Source organism: Lontra canadensis, unplaced genomic scaffold (genome assembly GCF_010015895.1).
Source record: "Lontra canadensis isolate GAN:19392208 unplaced genomic scaffold, GSC_riverotter_1.0 scaffold78, whole genome shotgun sequence".
NCBI classification, from domain to species: Eukaryota; Metazoa; Chordata; class Mammalia; order Carnivora; family Mustelidae; genus Lontra; species Lontra canadensis.
In genome coordinates, this window is record NW_022631072.1 from 8,201,404 (window position 1) to 8,228,541 (window position 27,138).

Sequence of the window (27,138 nt, forward strand, 5' to 3'; positions counted from 1 at the left end):
TGAAGCTTTCAGGACAGAGTAAATGAAGTCTGATTGTCATGGACACTTGCATTCTTTGCAACACTGCACAGCTCAATAGTCAATAGTGGTTTACCTCTATCCAGTTCTTTAATTCCCTAGTAATTAGTCATTCCATATTTAAGACAAGACAACAGCCATTTTAGGGAGAAAAAAGAAATCAGGGCTTTTTTTTAGTAGGTGGGAGAAATCTTAGCAAAATAGCCCTTAGAACCAAATGGAATTCTTCAAGCCGGCGGGATTTGTAAAATGAAAACCGTTTAAGAAAACACATCTTGCTTCTTGATGAAGTAAGTGGGTCTTCCCCCCACCTTCTCACTCACAAGGCCCCAAAGATGGAGCTAGCTCTCCCTTCCTTCCTCCTTTCACACCATCCTAAGCAGCCAATTAAGCAAGTTTAGCAAACCCATAGAGCTAAATCCAAGTAACACAGGATTTGAAAGAGGAACGTAAGAGCCATCACCCCTGTTCTGGTTTTGTTTTCTTATCTGAAATGAATGGAACATCTAGATACATTTCTACCCTCCTTTCCTGACTTGCTGCAGGAGTAGCTTTGAGAGAAAAAGAAAACATGCAAGTGTGTGCATGTGTGTGTTGGGGGGGGGGGGTGGGGGGGTCTACTTGCAGAATCCCCTCCTAGTTGCTCCCCATTTCCCCATTTCCCTTAGCAAATCTTCCCACAGATGCTGGGTTGTGGGTGCTCGAATTGCTCATATTTGGAGATACTCAAGCTATGCCTTTAACCAGATCGGATCAGAATCCACCTACCCTGCCAGCTCCTCCATGATCTGGATGCCAGGACTGTCTTTACCACATCTGTCATTTTTTAAAAAGCTTCTTCCACTACACCTCCTACTGATATCCTTTTTTCTCTTTTTAGTCTTTACACCTCCAGCAGGACAAAGTTTGTATTGTTATAGTCACAACCACTAGTGGCTGACTAGCAGGAGAGATACAGAGAGCCTGCAAGGGAGCCAGGCTAAGGGGGGGTTAAACAGATATCTAGTGCAAGGCATGACTTTCTTTCCAACGACTGCGGACACCATGCACTCTTGCTCTGTTCAGAAAATTCCTTGCTAAATTTGATCACTCTGCTTTCAACCCAACCACTGCCACTTTGTCTGGAGAGGGAAATACAAATTGCTAGCCCCAGTCATTCATCAAAACAGTCAACAGAATCCATGGGTGAGGGGGGGTTAAAATCAAGGATGCAAACATACTGTATTTTCAAAAGCATCCTCTGGGCAGATTTGGTTTCTTTTGCCGACTGTCCACCCATAAGACCTCCCTCTTCTTCATTAAGGAGGAGCCAAGAAGGATATCCTCACACCTCAGAACACAGACCATTTCCCCAAGAGCCAGCAAAGCTCCAGAGGCATATAATGCAGCTTCAAAGTTCCCTTCGAATCTCGTGGGGGGAAAGACGCCTGTGTGGGCAGGAACCCCAAGGCACACGCCGGCATAGGGCCCAGAGACGGGAACCCTCCAGCCCACTCCCCACGCTGTAATGCCCCCTTGCCTGTTCCTCCTGCCCCAGCCACAACTCCCTTCTCTCCGCAGTCCGAGGTGAAGGAGCACCCAGAGCTGGCCGGAAACGAGCCTCTCGAGCGTGGCCTTGGGGAAGACCCCAGGAATTACCAGGAGGTGGGATGACCGCGGAGCAGAGCCCAGTGGGTGGGGACGCCCGGATCCCCAGCAGCGCGGCATTCCGGGCGGACTTAGCTCTTCGCGCCCCAAAGCCTCCGAGCCCAGCGCGGCGAAGGGTGCAGCATCTCTCCTTAGCAGCCCTTTCTTCCTCCGGCAGCCGGCACTGGCAGGCAGGCACACTCACGCCCAGACGCACCAGCCCGAGCAATTTCGCTCCCCGAGAAGCGCGGACACCCCAGAAAACGTGTAGGGAGACACGCGCGCGCGCACACGCACACACACACACACACAATCCAGCAGCCGGTCCGTGGCCCAAGCGGAGGGAAGTGTAGCCTCAGGAACAAGAAATGGCAAACAGTTGGCCGTAGCGGACCAAATCCCTTCTCCTGCCCATCATAAGATCCTACCTGATCTGGGGGGAGTGTGGATGGATCCTTCCCCGGTTCCTCCACGCTAGCAGGCAATACGGCGCGCTCCCTCCTTTTAAATAGCTCCCGACCGGGAAGAGGTCGCTCCCATCTTCTGGGGGAAGCACAAAGCAGGCGGCGGCGGGCAGGCTCCCGAGCAGCGCCGGCGCGAGCGGGAGCGGCGGCTGCGGGCAGCCGGTGCGCGCGGGCGGGAGGCAGGCGCGGAGGCCGGGAGGCTGGGAGGGCCGGGGCCCGGGCGGCGCGCGCGCTCCCCCTCCCTCCCGCGCACACTCGCCCGCCCGCCGCCCGCCCGCCGCCCGCAGCCTCGCACTCGCTCACACGCGCGCTCGGCCCCCCCCGCCGCCGCCGCCGCCGAGCCCCGGAGCCCTCGGCGACCGCCCGAGGGGGAGAGCAGGCGCGTTTCTGGAGCCCCGAGCGGGCTGGGAGCCTTTCCAGCCTCCCAGCCTCCCAGCCTCCGCCGCCGAGAAGATTTGTCGGTTTGCTCCCGGCCCTCGGCCCCGCAGTGCGTTCTGGCCCCGCGCTAGCGCTCTCTCGGGCGCCCAGCCCATCGATGACACGCGCAGACGAGCGCTGCAACTTTTCTTTTCAACCTTCCTCGCCTCTCCCACCAGGCAGAATCCTCACCCCGTCTTGCCTACCCCTTTCTCACCTCTGAAATTGTTCATCCAGATATAGCTTTCTTCCTCCGCTTTCTAGCCCTCTGCTAAAGGAAGCTTTGGCTTAGCAAGGGGACCTGGGGATGTATCAATGATTTTCTCTGACATCCTCACTGTGTTTTTCCTACGTATAGACATGCACAGCAGTACCGTGGCCAGACGCTGCTGACACAAGCAGATAAGGATGTGGGGGTGAAGGGAGAGGTATTCCCCAACCGAGATCTCTGAAAGATTCTCCGTGTTGGTATTTCCCTCAAAGATTGCAAAGAGCTCACCTGGGAATAAAGACCAAGAAACTGTTTAATGCGAAAGCCCGTGCTGCTTCTAAACTACACGGAGGAGTAAAAGCTGAGCATTAAGGTTGAGTTGGGAAAAATCTAATGCAGCAATCGACGAACCATTCATTGGCCTTTCCAAGAGAAGCATTATCATTGCCAATACATCACTTCCCCATAATTAATAAAGGAGCATTGCACCAGGCCCTTGCTCTCTGGACAGCTCATTCATCCTTACAAATCCTTAATGACTTGGCAGGATGGAAGGCTAGACCCACTGTGGAGTTCACAAACCTGGCTGCCCATCAGACACACCTGGGAATCTTGTTTTAAAAGGCAGATTTTAGCATCCCATCTTGAGACTCTGGCGTTGCAGTCCTCAAGGGTGACTCCGAGCTTCTCTTTGTAAAGCACCAGTTGGCATTCACCACTGGTGTAGCTTGGCTGATGTGTGAGGGGTCAGGGACAGCTGTATGGAAAAGGTGAGAGGAACAGAGCACAGGGCAGAAAGTTAAGTCCTTAGGAGAGATCTCCCCACTACTTACTCTGGAGCTCTCTGGCAGCCAGGCCACAAGGGAAAGGAGATTCTGACTCCAGGAATCCCACTGTTGGACTATGAGGCTAGTGGCTCTCAACTCTGACTACGCTTCCGAATCTCCTGGGGAGCTTTTAAAAATCCCAGTGCTTAGGCCACACCCCAGGCTGATTAACTTGGAATCTCTGGGGGTAGGACCCAGGCCTGGGTAACTTTTTTTTTTTTTTTTTTTTTTTTTTAATACCCTGGTTGATTCCTACCTGTAACCAAGGTTGAGAACCACTGTTCCGGCACCAATATCCCTCAACTCTGAATGTGCATACGAATCACCTGGGGCTTGCGGGTTCCTCTGGAGCAGGCCTAGGATCTGCATTTCTAGCAAACTTACAAGTGATGTTGGTATTGCCGGGTGAGGTCTGCGCTTTAATTAACAAGGTTCGGCTGCGTCCACCTAATGGTTGGGGATACACGGCTTCATGGTGGAAAGCAAGCTTCTTCTTGTCTCATATATTCCCAGGAATCATTCTCCCCTGAGAACATTTTCCTTTCCTCGCTAGGAGTGAAATGTTCTTGACTTGCCACAGACTTTTTGTTAGATTGCCCTGACTAGTGGGTGTAAACAGAATGACATGTGGGGAGACAGAGAAGGTCACCATCTCTCTGTAAGAGTATGTCCTTAGCCAAAACTTACTTAGGGTACTGATTTCAAGAGAGTGTGAGAGGCAGACATTGGCTCACACTCAATGAAAGGGACTTGGAGAGAAAAGTGGCTGCTTTCTAAATGACACAGAGCATAGCCTGTAACTAATGACTCTCCCCACAGGAAATAGGACCAGGCTAAACTGCAGGCACTGAGCAGAAGAGCTGAATGAAAATGAGTGGACTACATCTCATTGGAACAGATTCTGTGAAAGGGGCGTGGCCTAGTCTTGCTATTAGGGACCACTTGGTGAAAGCTCCGATTTTCTCAGAAGTGTAAGCACGCTTGTGATGTGGGCGACACCAGCCCTGTCTGTATTCCAGTGGTGCCCAAATTTCACCTTATCAGTAGCTGAGAAAGCATTAAGACTTCATCTTGGTCCCCCTTATACCTCCTCTTTTCCAATCTAGTCTGGTATTGGGTTAATTTGAATTTGGTGGGAAAATCTACATAAGTTCCTCTCTTTTTTTTTAAGATTTTTTTTTTTTAAGATTTCTTATTTATTTATTGTCAGAGAGAGAGCACAAGCAGGCAGAATCACAGGCAGAGGCAGAGAGAGAAGCAGGCTCCCCGCTGGACCAGGAGCCCGATGCGGGGCTCAATCCCAGGACCCTGGGATCACGACCTGAGCCGAAAAGGCAGAGGCTTAACCGACTGAGCCACCCAGGCGTTCCTAAGTTCCTCTCTTTACCTAGAACCATTAAAAGGCAGCCTAGTACCTAGTGATTTGGCACCCCCTTTCTGATTTGATTCAATTTCTGAGTCCTTAATTTTTTTTTTCCTTTCATTTCTCATTTAAGGCATCTTTATAAAGGTTTCAGGGCCCCAAGGCAAGTCAAACCTTTTGCTCTCTTCTAAATGTCATACATGACTGGATTTATTGCAACAATTATCAAAGACTACATCACTGGCAAGACTCTAGGTAAGGAAACAGAGTGGTTTCTGCAGCCTGTGGCTTTGGAAAGAAGAAATACTCTTTGTAGGAAGGTGGTGATTTACATTCCAATGCCAATAGTTATTTCTTAATTGTATTCTTGAATCTTGATTGCCATTCTTTTCTTCAGGCTTAGGATTCAGAGATATGGGTCTTTTCTGTTAGGTATCTGAAGGAGTAAGGCATGACCATTTTGGGGACTCTACAGGAAAATCACTAAGATTTGATCTATTCTAAAGACGGTTCAAATTCTCATGAAATAATTCCCACAAACCTTCAGGAGAACTTGTAGCAAACTCACTTTCAGACCAAGTGTAAATGTTGTGAATTAGGCCCTACTTTTCCAACCAGTCTACAGACAAATTGGACATATGATCAAGCCTACCAAAATTTTATAAAATATTTAATATTTTGCTAAAACACTCAATAATTTTCCAACATAAGAAAACAAGTACTTTGTTGTAATTTCTTTCATTTGTACTTTGAATTACTTAGGTCAGAGGTACCATCCTTGTTTTTCTAGTCTTGGGTCTTCACAAGTGTGTTCATATGGAGTTAGTAATTCCCCACCTTGTTTCCTCCTCAACCAGTCTTCACACTCAGCTACCGGCTCATTCTTGAGCTCAGTCTGATACTCATGTCTACATAAGAAAATAGCAGAATAGCTCATCCCAGTATGGTCAGCACGAGGAGCTCAGCATTAGCCATTCTCCCACACTTAGGAACTTCAACTAGCTCACTGGCATGATTTGTCTTTTGGGCTTCCAATGCTGCTGATTGGATCCAGCGTTCTTTGCTTGAAGGGGGACTACAGGGACTTCTTTTTTTTGATTTCTAAGTGCTATTGTTCCTCCTCGCTGGGGTCTTGTTCCTACAAGTAAACATTTACTTCTCTGTTTTATTTTGACTAGTTCAGCACCACTCTGAATTCCATCCAGTAAGTGGGTCTTCTGCTGGATGGAAGCAGCCTCCCTAGTAGACTCACAGTTATAACCCATAATTCCTTCATTGGGAAGGGGTCACCCTCTTCCTCTGAATTTGTTACAGTGTTTGGATCAGGGACCTGCACTTCCACGTTTGAGCGATTTATCGTCGTGGAGTGGGCTTGTACAAAATCCTGACACTCTTGTTTTCCATTTCTGCCTCTTATCACATTGAGGACATTATCTAGTCAGTGTCCCACAACTTGACCAGTGAGTAACTTCATGGCAGAATCACTATTTAGAGCAATGAGTGGATCAGAAAAGAACCAAAACTGATTAAGAGTTAAGGATTTGGAGTCAGAATATCTGGGTCTGTATCTTACCTGTGGCCGTGGGATCTTGGGGAAGTTCTTTAACCTCTCTGAGTCACAGTATCTTTGTCTGAAAAACCTAGACTGTAGACTCTTCTTGAAGGAGTTATAGGAAGGATAAAATGTATATTATGGGCTTGACTTAGTCCCTGGTTATGGTAATTACTCAATAAATGATGCTATTGTTATTACCATTGTTGGTAAGTTTCCATAAAAATGATATTCATAAAGTAAAAAAAAAAGTATTTATATAGTTAAGTTCCACATAATCAGGCCATTTCATTATCAACAACGATTAGGCTATCATTTATACTATACAGAATTCTATACTAGAAATAAACCCAGGAAAATGAATGCTCTACACTTTGAGAGTACTTCCTTCCTCTGTAATGAAAGAAGCTGTTGCATGCTTTCTAATTCTGTTTGTACAGAGTGTAGGTATCTGTCTGATAGAGGGGAACCCTATCTGTTGTATATTGGCTTGGTACAATGTCAAATCCACTTATTCATGACAAAGACCAAAACAAATAATTGTTTATAGAAATAAAGTTGTGTTGATGTAAGCATGAGGTAAGTTATGTCACGACATCATCATCTCATCTCTTCTCACCCATAAGAACTCAGCAGTTCAGCTGGTAGAGCACTGGGGGGGGAGGGCTTCTCGATAAAAACATATAAAGAAGCAACTGTGGCAAAGGGACATTTAGACTATAAATACCAAGAGTCTGTAAGGCCTGTCTGAGAGTGCTCGGTCTGGGCAAGGTGACTCCTTCTCAACTAAAATAGCTCTCCAAAGACCTTGGGGCATTCACTCTTGCCTTGGTCAAGGCGACTCTTATTGGCAGTGGTGAAAACCATGCAGCAGCCCTTGGCAAAGATCATCTTGCCCATCAACACCAGAGCTACCGTTCCCTAGCAATGCGTTCTAGCAACAGGGAACTTTAAGTTCTGAAGGGACAGCTGGACGTGATCTCCCAGTTGGCTGACGTGTCCTCCCAGTTGGCTGACGTGTCTCTCCCAAGTACCAACTCCTATAACGGTTCAACCCCACTGAAGGTGGACTTTATTCCTTCCCTTTCCTCTTGCCTGGGATAATAGTGTGATTAATCTATCATTGATTTGGACTTTATTATTTCTTTATTGGCTTGTTAAGAGACATACTATATGCTATTGACTAGTGAAATTCCCACAGTGCAACTGCGTTGAATAAATTGCTGGCAAAAAAACCAAAACAACAACAACAACAAAACCTCAGTCTCTGAGCATTAATTTGCTTTCCAAAACAAAACAACATTCTTGCTGGCTCACAATATTTATTTTCCTTTATGTCTGGGTATTAACTTCATCCCATCTCCATTATAATCTGGGGGCATAATTTCCGATAGAATAATTCAAACAAATTCTACTACAATGAAGATTTTGCTTGTTCTATCAATCATATATATTTTTAAAGATTTTATTTATTTATTTGAGAGACAGAGAGAGAGCATGACCTGGGGAGGAGGGGAGTAGGAGAAGTAGAAACTGACTCCTTGTGGACCAGGGAGCCCGATGTGGGGCTCGATCCCATGACCCTGAGGTCATGACCTGAGCTGAAAGCAGACATTTAAAGGACTGAGCCACCCAGGAGTCCGTCTTATCAATCATATTAACAGATGAGCTTATCTGTGACATAAACTTCTTCACTAAGTTTGCACAAACTTTCCTCAACATTGATTCAAGGACTCTCTACCAAAAGAGACTGAAGATGAAGCCTCCAGTGTGCTCTGTACCAATTATTTGTGTAGCTATTAAAATTATTTGCTATCTACCACCTAACTTTTGTTTAAGAAATCCTTAGGCATTGATGAGGGAACTATGATCACCCTTACTTTACAGATTGAGCTCGAAGAGATTTGCCCAACACAATAAGTATCACTTATATTGTTACAAAATAATAAGGAAGCCTAGACCTACTCGTGGAGATTCTGCCTTCACTGACTGAATGTGGAGAATGGGCACTGGAAAAATTTTAAGTTCCCTGGGTGGTTCTAAGTTTCAGCCAGAGCTGAGAACCTCTGGCCTCAGATCAAATAGCTAATTAGTGGTAAAGACGAGTGAAAAAAATCCCTTTACATCCACTGCTTGTATTCTGCTGTTCCATTGAACCTTGATATTTAACAGAATACAAAAATGGAGACTCTTTCTGGAAACTTGAGAGCTCACAAATGTTTGGTGGCCTTTTTACATCTCTAAGGGGCACAATTGGGTTTTGTAATTGACCAGACAAAGATAGATAAGCAGATTGGAAGAGATGCTCAAGAAAATTGAGACCACTGACTACATGGCCTCTTTCTGTTTTGTTGAACACTCAATCCCCAGCATTTAGAACAGTTTTGGGTACACGGTAGATGAATTAATAAAGCATATATTGTGCCCTGTAAGAGACTGCCCTGTGTTGACAAAAGATGGATTTGGGTCCTAGGGTCAAGTAAACTGTTTGGCCCCTGTCCAGTACAAATTGTAACTCAATAGCAATCATCTCCTTGTAGCTATAGTGCAGGCCCTGGTTAGCAACTGATATCATCACCATATCCACACCCACGGTCCTGCCTGGCCACCTGCTCTGCGATGACAGACAGATTGTCTGTGACATTGCAGGAGGCCAGACCACACAGAGATGGCAATCTGACCAAGCCTCAGGCTTACGCTGGTAAACTGACCCTTTTGTCAATTATCTCAGGAATTACTTATAAGCTCATTTGGCCCACTTTGTAAGAATGTCAGAGAATCTTATTTCCTGTTAAGAGAGGCTCTTTAAGCATATAATTTATGGATATGTGCTTTTTCCTCATTGATTATTTTTCAAGATTCAAGGGACCTGTGAATTTTCTGATATGTTCAAAGTCATCAAGCAACTCTTATTAAAGGCAAAAAGCTGGACAGAGCAGAGACAAAGAGAACACAATTGGGAATAGTCATATTAATTCATTTTCTCATTCATTCCTTTATGTGTTCATTCACCAACTACTGATGAGGGCCTACCCTCTCTCAGGCACTGTCCCAGACCCAGAGATACAATGAAGAAAACATCAGTTAAATTTCCCATCCTCTGGAACTTATATTCTACTGGAAAAAGAAGAGGCAGTACACGAAATAAACAAATGAACTCATGCTAGGATATCAGTTGGAGAGAGTGCTATGGAGAAATGAAGCAATGAAAACAAGCTCGTGACCTCAGGAAACAAGTACAAGTTTAGGTGGTGAGTTTTGTGGACACCTCCGTGAAGTCAGAATTTCTCATTGACCATGCTTCCCTGTTTTGAGAGTCCCACACAGATGAAATGATAGAGCATGGTGTTTTGTTTGTTTCATACTTAGTTTCTGCCATGAGTCGAAGTTCCTTGAGGAATTCCCACCTCAAAGCAGCCAGCCTTGGTCAGACTCAGCTGCCCCGGCCCAAGCACACCGTTTCCACCTCTGTATTCAGGTGCATGTTCGTCTAATGTAAATCCAAGAGTTGTTCCAAAACTCAGACAACTCCCAGAGGTTGCACATAAAATGGCTGTATTCTTTCTAAGGCACAGCTGTTGCAAGAATTCTGACTACCCCTTTGGGTTTCATTTCAAGAATGGTGATTTAATGCAATTGGATGACAATCTTTATACAAGTGAGCTCTCATGCGGGGACCTCTTCCCACAAAGTCAACAGCACTGGTGAGGAGGGAGGGGAATAATGTGTAGCTTACTGATGGTTCCAGGGCTTCTTTCCATGAGTTTGTCACACCTCCTGTGTCCTTCTTCCTGTATTCTTATCTGAGATCACACAGTACACACCCATACACACACACACACATTGCACTCCTACACACACACTCTTTCACAAACTCACACACTCACATACACAAATCTTAACTGTGGCTAAATATCTAATTATTGGGAAAATCACCATTTGCAAATTTGCAAAAACACATAGAAATAATAGCTGACTTCTTGTTTATTTTTTTGTTTTGTTTTGGTTTTTTTCTAATTTTATTTAACCTTCATGGTCTTTTATTGGCCAAGTCCTATACACTTGGTTTCAAGTCTCCTTAGAGGCTCATAGGCTAATGCAGAGTAACACCCAGGCACTGCTCTCTTTCAAAAAGAATGATGATAGACTTGAGGCCTAAAAAAGATACTTGATTTATGCAACTTACAGATCTTGAGAGACATTTGGTTTTTGTCTTCATGTTTCTTTTGTCAAAAAAAAAAAAAAATCTCTGAATCTAGAAATGGCTCTAGGAAAGATTTTAGATGGAAATTTTAGATGAAATTTATTCACAGCAAAATTCATCTCCAAAGAGATGATCAATAAGTATATGTTGAATAAATGATGCAGATTAATGGGACACGCCTTATTATAGGGCAATCATGTAAAGGAAACTTTGAAGCCCATTTCCTGGCCGAACCTATAAATCATTCAGGCAGCAAACAGTGAGTGACGACTCCATCCAGTGCCATGAGCTAAGTCCCGTGGTACTTAAAAACGAGAATTAGGTAACTCTAGGAATTTAGCTTCGTAGTAAGAATTAGACCCTGAAGATTTTTGAGCATGTGAGTGCTATATCCAAATATGCATTTCATGAAGGTACATCTTGGGGAGGGTATGCGTTATGTCAAAGTGAACATGGCAGGGATAAAGAGTCCAGCAGGGAGAGGATTACAGTCATCTCAGGGAAACCCCAGCCAGTACAAGGACTCTAAGCTATGACTAGAGATGAAAAGGAATATAGTTCTTTTTCCTCCTTGGCTCAGATCTTTAGCAGAGTCTCATTACTGCTCCTTTCCCAGCCCAGTACTTTTGAAAATTACTGAGTTTTCACTTTCAGGGGAATCCTTCTGGATAGTTCCAGTTGGAACACATATGATTTCTGTAAGGCTGTTGGTATTCTAGGAAACAAGTCTCCTTTGAGTGTGGCATACTAAAGGGGTGGGGGGAGGGTCATCTGCTTCATCAGGCAAGGAGACTATTTTATCCCTGGGGTGGTGCGTGGTGATAATGACCTAAGGACAGCACTTAGTTGGTTTTATTATTGATTTTAAATTCTCTATGGACAATGCATCTCTATACTTTGTAACTTAGAGTCACTCCTCCCAGTGCCTGACCCCCTTGATGTGTGGCTGCGTTCTTAATAGGTTATAGGAGACTGGGAGTATCTGGTCTTCTTTTTGTGACGTAGATCTGACTTGTAAGTTGGGAGCAGGTGACAAGATCCTTTCCCTCTTACTCCACCTTCACAGCCAGTCTACTAGTAAATTGCCAGACATTAAAATCGACTGTGTGGGAAAACCAAATGGAGCTAAGTTTGGCAAAGGATGGCCTTTATAATGAGCCTCTTGCTTCCCCTAACTATAGCTATTTTTAATATTATTTTAGAAATATACAGAATCAATGAAGGAAATCTGAATGTAGTCAGAGCATTTAATCAAATATTTATTGTCTTTTGAACACACACACACACACACATCCAGAAGAACCCTGTTTTCCAAAAGTAGTCTTATTTTCTTAAAACTAGTCTTATTTGTTGCATAACAGATCCAAGATGAACCAATTAGCTTGATTTTTCCTATGTATTTCTGACATCTCTTGTGACCCACCCTTATTCTGACACAAAGTGAAAGCTTGTACATTCGTCATTAGGAGAAATCTAGTGTTAATTTAACACTAACACTACTTGACATTGTAGGATATATTTTTTAAGTGAAAAGCATATGCTAGCTTTCTAGATCTTCATCCCCTTGTTTTAAGTTGAAATGTTATTTATTTTATTTAAATAAATTTAATAAATTTGATTATTAAGATTGAGTTTTAATACATTCATTTAAATAAAATTTCATTAATACTAATATTTAAAAATGCCTAATGAATTTTTCTGACAAGTTTGGAAACATCTTTCTTTTTTCTGTGAAAGAAAGTATCTTATGGTCAGAGCAGATGCGTGGTTGAAACTTCTGGAAATGGGTTTGAATTTTGGAAGTTACTTGCTAGCAATACAATGAAAGATAAAAATCATTTATTCATGAGATCACTTATTTATTAAGTTTTTAAAAGTAACTGTTAAGTAAGGGACTATGTCAGACCTAGGAATTGTCAATGAACACATGAAAAAATGGAGCTTTCATCTTGGGGAAGAAAAGAGACATTAACCAAATTATATAATTCCTAATGCAGGAAGATGACCATTTTTAGAAGAGTCTGGTTTTTGTTTTGTTTTGTTTTGTTTTATCTGCATATCTTCCAGAAATGCTCTTAGAAATTACTCTCTTACATTTATGGATTAGAAGAAATATTGATAGCCAAAGTAAACAAATTAACTCTGGCTCAAGGAACACCTGGTTTCTCAGTCGGTTCAGCGTCTGCCTTTGGCTCAGGTCATGATCTCAGGGTCCTGGGATGGAGCCCCACATTGGGCTCCCTGTTCAGTGGGGAGCCTGTTTCTCCTTCTCCCTCTGCCCCTCCTCCCTGCTGGTGGTCTCTCTCTGTCAAATAAAATAAATAAAATAAAATAAAATATTAATTCTTGCTCAATTCTGACATCGAGACAACACATTTCATAACTAAAAGACTCCTATATTTCTACCTGTTTATTCAAAATTAAGATTTCTGAATGTGGTATATAAACAAATAAGCACACACTGTCAGGAGCTGTGGGAAGATAGTACTCAACCAGTTCCTCCTCTTTGAGGTAAAGAGAGGAGGCTCCCAGAATTGCTTTTTAAAAATGGGAAGAATCAGAAGACTGCCAGCTGATTTCCAAGTCTTAGTCTCCAGTCTACTTTTGCATTATATAGTCCTGAGGTGGTGGAAAGACCACCAGGGAGAAGTGGGGTGTGGTGGTCTCAGAAATAGGACTGCATCAGGGAAATGAGATTGGGGTGTAGACCTGCCAAGAATTCCACCACAGGAACTAAAACGCAAAATAATAATCCAATCACACAGAAGTTCCTCAATGCCTGGAAAAGATGCTGAGTAAAGTGTCCCTCCCCAATGGGAACAGTTGAGGACTTTATCCAACCACACTAAGCATATAACCAATAAGATGGCTCAGCAGCCATCCTTCTTCCCTGCTGGAACAGTATGGGAATGTAGAGGAAAGAGGACAGGCAGAATGTAGACAATATCCCCTTCTTCCCCAAGGTCTCTCGGGCACGGGGTCTTGGGGTGGTAGGGCTGCTTAGGGGCAATTTGGAAATTCGTGGGGATGTTTTGTTGCTGTCACAATAATATGGATGTTGCTATAGACATTTACTGGGCCACAGCCAGGAATGCAACACATCTTACAATGCATGAGCCACTCCCATATGGTGAATAATTGTCCTTCATTTCATATAATTTTTGGATGTTCTACGAAGCCCTCATATAGGTGAAACACTTATTATCTGAGCCTAGAAACTTACTCTAGTTTTTATATAAGAACAAAGTATTTTTGGCATGTATTAACTTACACTGATTTTTCCAGGAATAAAACTATTGTGTATATTGAGGAAAGATTGAACTTTGTTTAATTGAAATTTAACAAGAGCTGTTTACCATTTTGGAAAAACTTCATGCTTGGCAATATTGCTTGTTAACCAACATTTGTAGCTGTTCCCCTCAGGGGAGTTCTACATAGTAGGACAAGCTTCTGACTGCTCCCACATATCTTCTGAAGTCATACCTGGGATGTATAGATTGAACAACATATCAGCTCATTACAAAATGTTGGTATTTATTCCCCTTTCATAGTATAATGAGATTATTTTATAAAATTAAAAAATATGTATGGAATAGGTTATATTATCAATTAATTTTATTTTGCAATAATGAAGAGGTTGCTGCAGCATTTTCCTGTAAAAGAGGGAAATTGGATCTGAAGGAATTGATCACCTCTCCAAATTCATAAATGTCTATTACTTACAAATACAGTCTGCGGCGCCAAGGGCTGGAGCTGTGGGAGAATTCTGAATCTATTCTGAGGTAGAAATTTAATAATACATATGAATGAGTCAATTACAATAATGAGGCTCTTTCAATAACAAAAATTGATCAGAAGTTTTCTGAACTGGTATGCCCGTTAGGGAGTCACTGCAGGAAAGGACCTCCACCAGAGCTCCACTGGAGGCAAGCATTCCCACAGGACATAATGGTCTTCCCTGAAGCTTTCATATCCAATTGGATGATCACATACCGGAAGAGCAGAAAGAGTGTGTAGTTATAGTTTTGCGACTACCTAGCTGCTGCCAACTTTGTCTCCTTTTACTTCTTCTACAGAACAATAATTTGCTACATTTTGCTCCTTCCTTAAGGTCATAAGAGCACTTGGGGGTACCTGGGTGGTACAGTCTGTTGAGGGACAGATTCTTGATTTCAGCGCAGGTCATGATCTTCTGGTTGGAAGATAAACCCCCGCCATCAGGCTCCACACTCAGCGCAGAGCACAGTCTGCTTGGGATTCTCTCCCTCTGCCCCTCCCCATGCACATTCTCCCTCTCTCTCTCTCTTTCTATAAATAAATAAATAAAATCGTTTTTTAAAAAGGTCATAACAGCACCAGGCTTTGCTTCTCTTGGAAAACTGAGAATATTAATAAATTTTCTGTCTCTTTGAGGATTATTCTGAGAATTATTTGGTGCAATAAACATGAGGGGAAATGTGATTCTGTACCTTCTTACTGTCCAAGGTCCTCAGACCTATAGTTCATATTGGTTGGTTGAAAATGTTCTCCTCCCCTCCCCAACCCAACAAGCAAGACTCTGGAAATTTTGACTTGGTCTTTATATTTCCCATGGATGATTCTACTGTCTTTATTCACATGTATTATGTGCCTGAAAAAACTATGATCACTTGACATCATTAACTCTTTCATAAAGGGCCCAAGAAAATACTAAATATGGTAGTGTCTAGATATTGAGGTGAAATAATCATATATTTTATAAGAGCAGGTATTATAAAATCAAAATATACAGAGAAGGCAAGAAGCTGGATAAGTGTTTTAAAAGATGGATTAATATGAGAGTGAATCCCACCAGGCAAACTGTTAATTAAAGCCTGCGAAACGAATGCAGTGGACCCCCGAGGCTGGCTGGAGTCTACACCGGTAGAACACAGTGTTTATTGTGCCCCTTACAGTTTGTATCTAACCCTCAGGAGAGTTGTTGAGCTTCAGGTTTTACCTGTCCGAAGACTTCACTGGCAAGCCCAAGCTGCCTACCTTGGAAATGTCTCGTATTGCACAGAACTGAGAGTGTGAAGGGGGATGGGTGCCGACCCAGTACCACTGCTGAAGACCAGCTCAAAGTGAAAAGATTTGCTTTGTAAAGTGTGGCCTGTAGGTAATACAGCGGCACTGCCCTCCGAAACAAAGGTCAGCATCCTGAGGGTTCAAGTTGCTTCTGATGAAGGGTGATGGTGCTTTTAATTAAAGTACAACAGAGGAAGGGCACACTCTAAACTGTTTCCTTCTCTTCTCTAAATTCTCTTTCTCCTCCCAAACGTTGCTAGCTGCCATCTTTGTCTCCTCTTGCCTCTTCTCCAGAATGGTGATTTGCTACCTTATGCTCCTTTGTGAAAGGTCATATTATGTCTCTTTGTATCTGACATTCACATAAACATCTTCTGTCCTTGTTATTACCTCCAAAATGCTGTTTGCTTTAATTAAATCCTGATTATTTTCCACTTTTTCCCAAAGAGAACAACAATGTTTTCCTTTGATACGTTTGAATTTGCAATGGGCTCACCACTTCTATTATATTCATGATATTAAATATTTATGGCTCTCATCTCGTAATCTTCACAAAGGAATTTTTAGTAACAAAATTAGAATTAAGACTTTTTCATGTATGACCATATTACTGTGCAAAATTTACTTAATTATTATTAGCTATATGTATAACAATAAGCAAACTACTTCACGATCCTACATCTCAGGCTTAACATCTGTCAAATAGGTATCTGGAACTGATTTCTCTTTTTTCTTCCATTAAAACATTCAGATTTCAGGATATAAAGTCTCAGTGCTTACTCTAGATTTCAAAGCTCATGTTCCATCATTTGGTCTACATTGAATCTTATAAGAGAGGTGATATGGAATTATCAACAACCTCCTCCATGATTGGAAATTCTCTTTATCTTGTTAAGAATCTAGTCATTCATTTTCTCTGGAAAGATAACTTTCAGATAATACTGACTTAGGTGGTGTTTATTTATTTAAAAATAAGCAGTGTTTATGTATTTTTTACTGTTTATTTTGATTGCTTTTTATAGAAAATTATTCTTTCTTATCCATCTAAATAATAATTTTTAAAGTCAACAATCACTCAGTCATTTTGATAATGAAGACTTGTCATGTTTTGCCACATGGTTCTTAGCATTGCCCACTAAGTTTAAGTAGGCTTCTCCTGAAATCAAAAGAATTTTTAGGTTATCACAATTTTCTATTTTTATTTTTCATTTCTCTTAGTTAAAAGTAGATTTTCTTTTCTGCATTTCATGTATTTCCAGTGTGCATAAATCTTTTATATGCAGTAATCTATGTTTAAATACATTCCTCACTTTTTACTGTAGTAAGTTTCAAACATAAGTAAAAGGAAAGAAAGAAGTAGAGCTAGTCCCCACGTACCCATCTTTGGCTTCACCAGTTAACAACAAATTGTCGACTCTGTGACATCTAGATCTCCCTCCGCTGTCCAGGTTTGATATTTCAGAGCCACCCCTGGATATTACACTATTTCATCAGTAAATAATGCGTATTTCTAAAAGAGGACTTTGTTTTTTGTACTACAACAACATTGTCACACTTAGAAAACTAGCAAAAGTTGCTTAATGTTATCAGATATCCAGTGTAGAAATTTCTCTGATACTCTGAATAAATATGTTTGCAGGTAGTTCGTGAGAACGTGATCCAAATAACATTAAAACATTATGTATGTACATAATGTCTTGAAAAATGTCTTGAAGAAGCTCTTTATAAATTCTTCTTCTTTTTATTTTTACAATTTAATATCCTAAGAAATCAAGTCCTTTGTTCTGTCAAGTTTCACACATTCTGGAATTCACTGAATACATTACTGTGGTATCTTTTAATAGACTTCTGTCTTCTATCTTTTTTATAAACTTGTTGCTTATCTGGCATGACTGTGTGATAGGGAGCCTTGTGTACATATCTTTCATTTTGTCCTATCAAGAAGCCAATAATATTGGTTGGCTTTCCTTCTGTGTTGATAAACCTGTGTGTTCAGGTATCACCAGCTTGATTCATCTGTCATCAATTTCCCCATTTGGTGTTATCAGCAGCCATCGTTGATTATTGCCTGGATCCTTTATTTCATTGGAGATTTCAAATTGAAAATATTCTATCTGTTATTACTTCATAATTTACTAGTTGGAATTCATAAAAGCAGAAATTTCTCTTGAAGGGGAGCAGAATTTGCCACCCTAAATGTGTTTTGGTACACAAATTATTTCAGAGTGATTATTTTTCAGAAGCAGACAACACAGGAGAAGCTCTGGAACTGAACAGAAATTACTATGTTGTAAGAAACATTTACTTTTATAGGGATATCTTCATTTGTAAGGTTGACCTACTCTCTGTACCAGGAAAAGGGGGATGACCAAAGCTCTAGAAACTCTTATCAATGAAGAAGCCTTGTAAGTAAATCTGAGTAACAACAGTAAACTTGATTTCTGTGCCTTTCTTGATGACCTTCCATTAACTGGCTGCTTCCCCTGCCCCCCAAATTTTTCTTTTGTCTTTATGTGGAGATGGCAATTAAGTGATGGTTTGGGCCATTCTGGGAGTTACTCAGTTTTTCTGCATATCTCATGTATACAGGAAGTATACATGTTATTAACCTTCTGTTTGTTTTTCTCCTGTCAATCTGTATTTTATTACAGGGGATCACAGCCAAGAACCTAGAAAAGTAGAGGGGAAATTATTTTTCCTCCTCTACACTCTCACCAACCATTTGGTTACACTGAAGTTTGATTTGAACAGTTTTAATACTTTCACTAATCCTGCCTATGCACACTCTTTCTCTATTTTCTCTTACTTGGCTTAATCCACTTTTTAATGTAACCCCCCCTTTAAAATAGCATTTAATTAAAAATTTAAAAACAGCTTTAATTCAGTTAGAGCTCCATACTTTATACAGAGACTTAAAAATTTCCTGTTATGTTTAAGTCCAAGTAGTTTTTCTAGAGGGCAAGCTGGCAAACTTTTTATTTTTATTGTACATGCCTTCAGTCAGAGTAATTCTACATCAAGCAACTTAGCCAAAGAGAATAACTGAAAAGTATGCACAAATATAAATGCACAGAAATTCAACACAACATTGTTTATAATAGCTAAAAATTATTACAAATGACCTAAATGTCTACCAATAGGCTGTGTAACACATGATAACTGTGAGTAGCCATTAAAAATGGAATTATAGATCCATGTTGACATGAACAGAATGATCTATAGATCAATATAGAATATAGAGCTATACTGACATGAACATATATTGTGTTAAAAGCAGGTTACAAAATATCATGTATAGCTAAATGCTATAATTGGAAAAAGAATAATTTCAGAAGAATAGATACATACATATAAATATACATATGTGTGTGTGTGTGTGTGTGTGTGTGTATATAAATTAAGAAAGCTTATCCTTTCAAATGTTATTTATATTTATTGATTTCTGGACTGTGGCATTTGAATAATTTTCTCTTTTACTTTACTTGCTTTCATTAATACATGAATTTTTTCACAATTAACGTCATTATGATTAAAGAAGTATTTTTCAACCAATGATAAAAAACATTTCTTTAATCACAAAAAAACCCCAATAAATCAATTTTCAATTGCAAATAAAGAAGATCCCTGTTGATTGTCACTTAAGCTAACATACATCACCCTTTCCTCTTCCCTTAAACATCATGGTACAGATTACAAAGAGTTAAGTGGTTTTGCTCTTGCTATGATTTCTACCTTCCCACTTTTAAAATTTTATGTCTGGACGTGATGCTTCTTATCACCTGTGAAATTGCTGATTTTATACTGAACTGAGCTGCTGGAAGCTTTACACTGAAGGTTAAGTTTCTCAAACAGAAGCCTTTGCCACTCTTAATGTTCTGTGGTCCACGGAGACTCTACACATAGTACACTATTCAATCTTTAGAACCACTCTGTGGTGTAAGTATCGATAACCTCACTTTACAGATGAGAGGAAAGCCCATGTTCACACAGCTAATAAACCCCTAAACTGGGAATTGGACCCAGGATTTTTGACTCCCAAGTCCCTTCTTTGCCTGCTTGACCACTGTATCCCCTCTTGGTCTCATTCACCTCTTTTCTGCCTTGAAAGTCTTATCTGACAAGTCTTAACCACACAGAGAATATCTTACTTATCTCTCTGCCACCACATTTCTGTTGGAATAGATTACCTTATCCATCATTGTCTAAGCCCTTACACGTGAGCACAGCTTTAACTCCTGTGAAAGAAGGACATGCTACTTCCTCTACCACTCCAGCTACTGAGATGGTCATAAATTGTGAGGCAAGCACATGAAATTGCTAGTGTTGCCTAAACATAATGTTTTTCCATCAGTCACATAGAGGAAGCACACCCTTCATTAAGGTAAGAAGTAACCGACCTTAGATATCTGTCTGGGAATACCCTATTCATTCACCCCAAGGCAAGAAATTTGACAGGAAATCTGAAATGATCATTGCATTTGCAGTGAGCTGAAACAGGTTGTTTGAAATTACAAATAGTGAAAATATCAGATAACTTTGGCAAGATAGGGCAAGATTCATTTTTTAATCAAAATATTCTAAGACCAAACATTCATATACATGTTTCTATATCATGTTGGCAAAACTTTAAAAATCAAGAATTTTAAAAGATATTTATCCATCTGTGATGCACCATCTGATAAATGAAAAGGGCGAGGCATCAAGTACATAGGAGAGAGCACTTTTCTGGCTTGGGGAAGGAATGTACTGAGATGTGCTATGAACATGCTTGACCTAGGTCTAAGCCGGGGGGATTAGAAGCATGGACACAAAAGCAGAGGAATCAAAGTGGTCTGGAAAGCCAAGTGCTGTCAACAGCGACCTTCTGACTTGCCTATGATGTTCTTGCCAGTTTCAAACACGTCTAGTCCTCCAACAGATGTTTTTGGAGCGCCTAGGACATACCAGGCCTGTTCCAGGTGCGGTGAATATAGCACAAGAAAACGTAACCGCCCCTCTGGAGTTTGCATATCCAATCAGTGGAGAGCAAAATTATAGACTAGTAGATTTGTAAGGGCCATTGATTCATCCAACTCAGCAAATATTCCTGGCCATCTCCATGATGGAATAGAATGGACACACTCTGTGGTGAAACTCGTGGCTTAGAAGGCAGCCTGGAGTCCAACAGGTTGAAGATGGACTGTATTACAGCACAGTATAGCGAAAATAATGCAATGAGGAGACACATAAGTCAGATTTAGGAGCCGGGAGAGCATCCTGAAGGAAGGGCTGTGAATGCCGGAAGACAGAGCAAAGAATTTTCCCATCCTGCCCTGCAGTTTTGAGTACAGTGAGTATGTCCAGGGGACAGACCTGAGACAAAGAGGATTGACAGGTCCTAGCACATGGTAAATGATGATAAAAACTGAAGATACTTATCTTGGATTATTAAACACTAAAACCTAATAAATAATTATGAATAAAATAAATTTATTTGGTGTGATTTCAGATAGCATATTTCTGTCAATGGCCAAATATAAATTTTCCTAAAATCCCCACTCCCATTTCTTATATTTCTTCTGGAAATACCTTTCCCTCACTATTTAACCACACTGAACCAATTTTTGCCACTCTGAAATCGCTATTTAGTGATCTTAATTCCAATATGAATTGATATTCAATATAGAAGTGGACATAAACCGATTTAGGACTGAAAACATGCCTAGAATATAACTTCTACGAGATATAGTCATGGTTCTAATAAAAAAAAAATTATGTGATCTAGAGCATTCCATTTAAGATTATTTCCACTGCTGTCCTTCCCGTAGTGCAAAGGATGAGACTGGCTCTCCAACAGGCTGTCTTCCTAGGAGGCTGGCTTTTACTGACTCCCACTGTCCTTCATCAGGACAATACCCTCTGGCCAAATGATTTTAAATATGGGTTCTGGCTTGGGAAACAGTGTTATCAGGATATGATATTCTTAGCCCTCACAGATTATCTTTCCTATAATTAGTAATCTTCATAATACACCGTCTTTGTTTTCTTTCTTGGGGCATACGTTTAACCTGCATAATGAAGCGTTATCACATGGTTACGAGAGAGAGTACCAGAAAGGGAAATTTACTCTCGGACAAAAACGTATATGATTTCTCAGAAAACAATACTGTCTCAATGGTAAGATTAAGTTTATCTTTCAATTTCTAATTACTTGAAAATCTCAATACGTCCTAAAGTGTTGATGTCAGCTTCCCTTTTTTCCTCCACAGTTCCTGTTAATATTTTTATGTTATTCTCAGTAATGCTTATAATGGTAGCTACCATTTCTATATTGACTATGATAGGAGCTAACACTTACTAAATGTACCTAGCACTGTTCTGGACACTTTAGAAGTATGAAATTATTTAATCTTCTTACCAGTCCTTCGATTTAGGTACTAATAGTATCTACATTTTAAAGTTAAAGAAACTGAGGCATAGAAGGGTTGAGTAAATGTAGGCCATTTTTGGGGAGCCTGTGCTCATGACCACAGTGTTAGATCTTCAGATTTTCCACGGCTTCCCATTTGGATTCATGTTTGCAAAACTTTAGTTAATTGCATGTGCAAATAAGCTGAAACAACTGAGGGTACACTAAAAACCTTGTGGAAACAAGGAGACATAATGAATGCAAAAAAAAAAAAAATCATGATTTTCTTGGAGTCCTTAGAAATACATCTAACTAAAGTAACCAACGTATTTATGTCTTCATCATCTTAAATTTAAGTTATGAAACATTTATTAAAGAATCTATTTGTTGATAGTTTGGTGGCTTAGATCAGCAGTTCTCAAACTTTGTGGACCCCGTTATACTCTTAAAAATTAGTGAGGATCAAACAGATCTTTGGTTGTGTGGTTATATCTATAGATATTTATTAGAAGTTAAGAATTTATTATGTGGTTATTTATTCAGCAAAGAGAACAATAGTACACCTACTACATGTTAACATAAATGATAAATTTTTACCCAAATAACTACATTTTCTATAACAAAAATATTTAGTAATGAGAATGGTTTTGTTTTCCATATTTGCAAATATTTCTAATGTTTGGCTTAAGAGAAGACAGCTGGATTTGCATATCTGATTCCCCATTTAATCTGGTTTGTCACAATATCACACACCATGTAACCTCTGGAAAACTCCAATGTACACTTGTGAAAAAATGAGAATGAAAAAGGAAAATAATATTTATATTATTATGAAGAAAATAGCATTGACCTTGTGCAGCCCTTGAAAGAATTTCTGAGGTATTCAAGAGCATGCAGATCACACATTGAGAACTGCTGTCTTATACGGACAGACGAGGAGAAAAACAAAAGAAACCTTAGGACTTCCTTTAGGTAATTACATAAGCTGCAGATTCTCCTATTTTCAGTTGTTTTCAAAAAAACACATAGCTTCCTATGATGCTTCAGAATTTTTAAGGAGTTTGGAGGAATTTTGTTCCCCTCAGCAATTTTCTATTAAGAATATAGTTAACAACCTTAACATATTCCCAGACTTGTTTTATTTCTAAGAGTTTTTGTTTTGTTTCATCTCTAAGAGCCTTTGTTTTGTTTCAAAGCATGGGACTAAATCAGTAATGAGAAATTAAAAGCAATTTTTAGAAGTCAGTTGAAGCATTTTGAGGGCAATTGTAGAACATTTGATTTTTCTAAGCAAGTGTAAGAGTCTCTTTTAAGAATTATTACTTTTCCTGTGTACATATTCTTCATATCATCCAATTTGCAACTTATTTTCCCTTGTTTTCCAATAAAGGAATCCTATAAAATCTCTGGGTCTAGGCCTAGAGCACAGTCCGATCCATTTCCCAAGGATACCATGTGCTCTTGCCCAGACTCCTTTGCCTATTCAGGAGGCCTTGCCAGTCGCAAGGAGGCTGAATTCTTGACACCTGCTAGAGTCAGTGCATTCACTTAGGGATAGAGAGGTCAAGACTTACCCTTCTGATGGATGCATTAGCCAAGGAATACTGACAAGAAACACAGATAAAATCGAATGTTAGATAATAATGGCCCTAGAAAAAAACTTAATCAAGTTATGGGTATAGAGGTTGACAAAGGAGGGATTTAGGCAAGGTGGTCAGAGAAGACCTCCTTCAGTAGGTAACATTTGTCCAGGAATCTGAATAAAGAAAGGGGGAATGTCTGTTTCTGGGGCAAGAACAGTCCTGGTAGAGATCATAGAACATGCTGATTGCCTCAGGTCAGAAGAAACTTGGATTATTTGCATTTGAGGAAAGAGCAGGAGCCAGTGTGGTTAGAGCAAAGAGAACAAGTCAAAGAGATACAGGAAATGAGATGAAGACCGGGAGAGGTTGTTAAAATTGATTCTAAGAGTGCTGGAAGCTCCTGGAAGGTTTTGAGTAGAAGAGTGTCATGTTTAAAGAGAATCACTCCACTGTAGAGAATTGCCTCAGGGGCACGGTGGACGTAGAAAGACCAGTGTGAGGAGAGCTGTCAGTGGCTTTCACTAGGATATCAGCAGTGGGAGAAAAGGTCTTTTTGGATGACAGAGACAGTGGAATTCGTTGACAGATCAAAACTGGGATATATGAAAAAGTGAATAAACAAGGGTGAGTGGATTTTTCTGTTGAGCAACTGGGTGAAGGTCAGTGCTCTTTCCTAAGATATAGAATCCAGGGGCTAAAAATGAAGGTTTTTTGAATGTATGACGTTTGTGATGCCTACTAGGTATCCAAGATGGGATGTTGTCTTCTCAGCTGAGTGTGTGAGTCTGGGGTTGTGGTCCGAAGTAAAAATTCGAGCATTATTGATGCGTGTATGGTTATAAAAATTCCTAAAAATGCGGTGAGCACACTGGAGGCTGGCACCTCCATTATTAACTTCTGTCCTGATGGTATGACTGTATCAAGAAGAGTGGAGTATCTTTTGAGAAATGTACATTTCTTTTCTCTCCAAGAAAAGCTAATTGGGATGGAGGACATGCATGATTCTCTTGATGCCTGAGTGTCTGGGAATAGTGATCATCCATTTCAGATGGTCTAATATAATCACCTTTCCATAGTCTGGCTTGTTCACTCCTTTGTATATATCACCAAACCTGATGCATACTCTATATTAAGTACACATTAAATTTTGGAAGGGGCAAGTGAACCATTGAATCAATGAATAAAAGTAGTCTATCTTCTGTGATATTTTGGTCTGGAAAATATGGTAATGACTAAATGTATGGGTGCATCTTACATATAGCAAACGTAACATTCCAATGACAGTGTCATGCATTACTTGTAACATTCAGTGTTTAAAAATATATAATACCGGGGCGACTGGGTGGCTCAGTGGATTAAGCCACTGCCTTTGGCTCAGGTCATGATCTCAGGTCCTGGGATCGAGCTCCACATCGGGCTCTCTGCTCAGCAGGGAGCCTGCTTCCCCTCCCCGCCATGCCTGACTCTCTGCCTGCTTATGATCTCTCTCTCTGTCAAATAACTAAATAAAATCTTTAAAATACACACACACACACACACACATATATATATATATATATTACTGTTCTCTGAAAACAGGGATAGAGAGCTTGTTAAATAAACAGGTTAATTTCCTGGCCAACATAATCTTTTAAAATTTGTTTTTAGTAGGCTGAACTACCACTGAAGTCTGAAGAAAACGTCCTGTTTCTACTATCTCAAAAGACGGAAGACCTTGTGTGATGTAGTCCTAGACTGAGACCTGAGGTCTTGTAGCTCCCTATTCTTGGAACCCTCTGAATGCATACAAAAAATCAATTCATGGGGCGCCTGGGTGGCTCAGTGGGTTAAAGCTTCTGCCTTCAGCTCAGGTCATGATCCCAGGATCCTGGGATCGAGGCCCGCATCGGGCTCTCTGCTCGGCGGGGAGCCTGCTTCCTCCTCTCTCTCTGCCTGCCTCTCTGCCTACTTGTGATCTCTGTCTTCCAAATAAATAAATAAATAAATCTTAAAAAAAATAATCAATTCAATCCTTTCTGCTTCAGGTTGTTATCCATAAAATAATCCACCTGCTCCTCTCCCCCAGACCCCCTCTCTATTTCTTTGTTTCACATTATTAAAAAGAGGTAATTTCTTGCCACATAAACAATATTTGAGAAGCAATTGCTCAACTTTATAGTCACCGCCCAAATGAAAAAGACTCTTATTGACCTTTTGCTGAAGGAAGAAAAGGGGTCAGCTGGCATGGAAAGTTCCCTTCCTCTGGCTGAAGATGAACTTCGCTGCATTTTTCCCTGCTCTGAACACTCAAGCCACATGAGTAATTTACCCTTGAGTTGAACTGTTGAGTGTTGGTAGCTCTGTGTGTGTGTGTGTGTGTGTGCACACACACACACATGGGTCTGTGTGTGTGCGTGTTTGTATATAGGGGGAGATTGGGTCAACATGGGAACTGAATGCAAAGACATTGGTTAATAAAGTTCCAAGAGGCCCAGAATGTGTTCGGTAAAGGTCCATTTCTGAATTACAGTAGCTTGATATGGCATAGCGAATTTCCAGAATAGTTGTGATGGCGTACTTTTCAGGAGCTGTTGGATGGCAGCTCAGGAAAAAGCTGGAGATGATCACCATGTGTTAACAGTTTTTCCGAGAAAGATGCTGTATTACTACATGGCATTGTTATCATTCTGGTCTGCCTCCTTCGGCCACCCATTTTGGCATCAAACTGTGAAAATCCAGCGATAAAACTTCTGGAGGGTTGTTTTACTCTCCTGTCCATTAATACTGTTTGAGAGTTAATTTCTTTATTCTGTTAAAGGTCCTTTTCTCGCATGGTTTTTCTACTCTCCACACACACATACCCCCCCTTCAACCCTTAACCCCTCAACAACTTCCATTCCCATTTTTCAACAATTTCCATTTTTCTGCAAAACAAAACAAGCCACCTGTTAAAGGCTGTTCTACTTGTCACAGGGAGGACAATTGATTTAAGCCCTAATCAGCAGAGAACTGGGCTGAACCAGGTGTCTTTCAGTCCCTGTCTACATATTGCTGAGGCCAAGTAAACTCGGTATGACCTTTACAGAGCTAAACTATCCCCACAAACTGCAATGGATAGTCATCTTCGTATTTATAAATCCAAACACTAGAAAAAGTTTTTAAAGCAACATGTGTTAGAGAATCAAATGCACTGCCCATTTAAGAGTCTACGATTTTGTGGGAGTAGTAAAAAGCCAGGTGATTAGTTTTCTCATTGAAAATTTCTCCTATCCTATAGAATGCATATCTCTCCCCCTTTTAAAAGATCAGTTTCTGATGGGTTCCAAAGGATCTCCGAGGTAGCCAGGTTTCAGTATGATTTTATTCTTTGATGGATTTTCTTTTCTTTGTTTTCCTTTCCTTTCCTTCTTTTCTTTTCTTTTTTAATGATTGTATTCATTTATTTGACAGAGATAGACAC

The 27,138-nt window shown here is 40.7% G+C and overlaps 1 protein-coding gene across 17 annotated transcripts in view; it reads right to left on the reverse strand.

Annotated features, from left to right (window-relative positions):
* Nucleotides 1-27,138, reverse strand: part of SLC8A1 (solute carrier family 8 member A1) — a 374,640-nt gene that overhangs the window by 318,376 nt on the left and 29,126 nt on the right. For 6 of the 17 annotated variants that reach the window (XM_032882001.1, XM_032881998.1, XM_032882000.1 and 3 more), the window contains exon 1: nt 1,657-1,865. The exons of 2 other annotated variants lie outside the window; for them this stretch is intronic. In XM_032882001.1, the coding sequence (XP_032737892.1) occupies nt 1,657-1,725 (69 nt within the window). In that variant the 5' untranslated portion in view covers nt 1,726-1,865. Of the gene's footprint in view, nt 1-1,656; nt 1,866-2,072; nt 2,284-3,339; nt 3,468-3,569; nt 3,651-27,138 lie in introns of those variants that run through there. 9 more of the 17 variants (XM_032882009.1, XM_032882008.1, XM_032881994.1 and 6 more) reach the window with 7 other exon arrangements.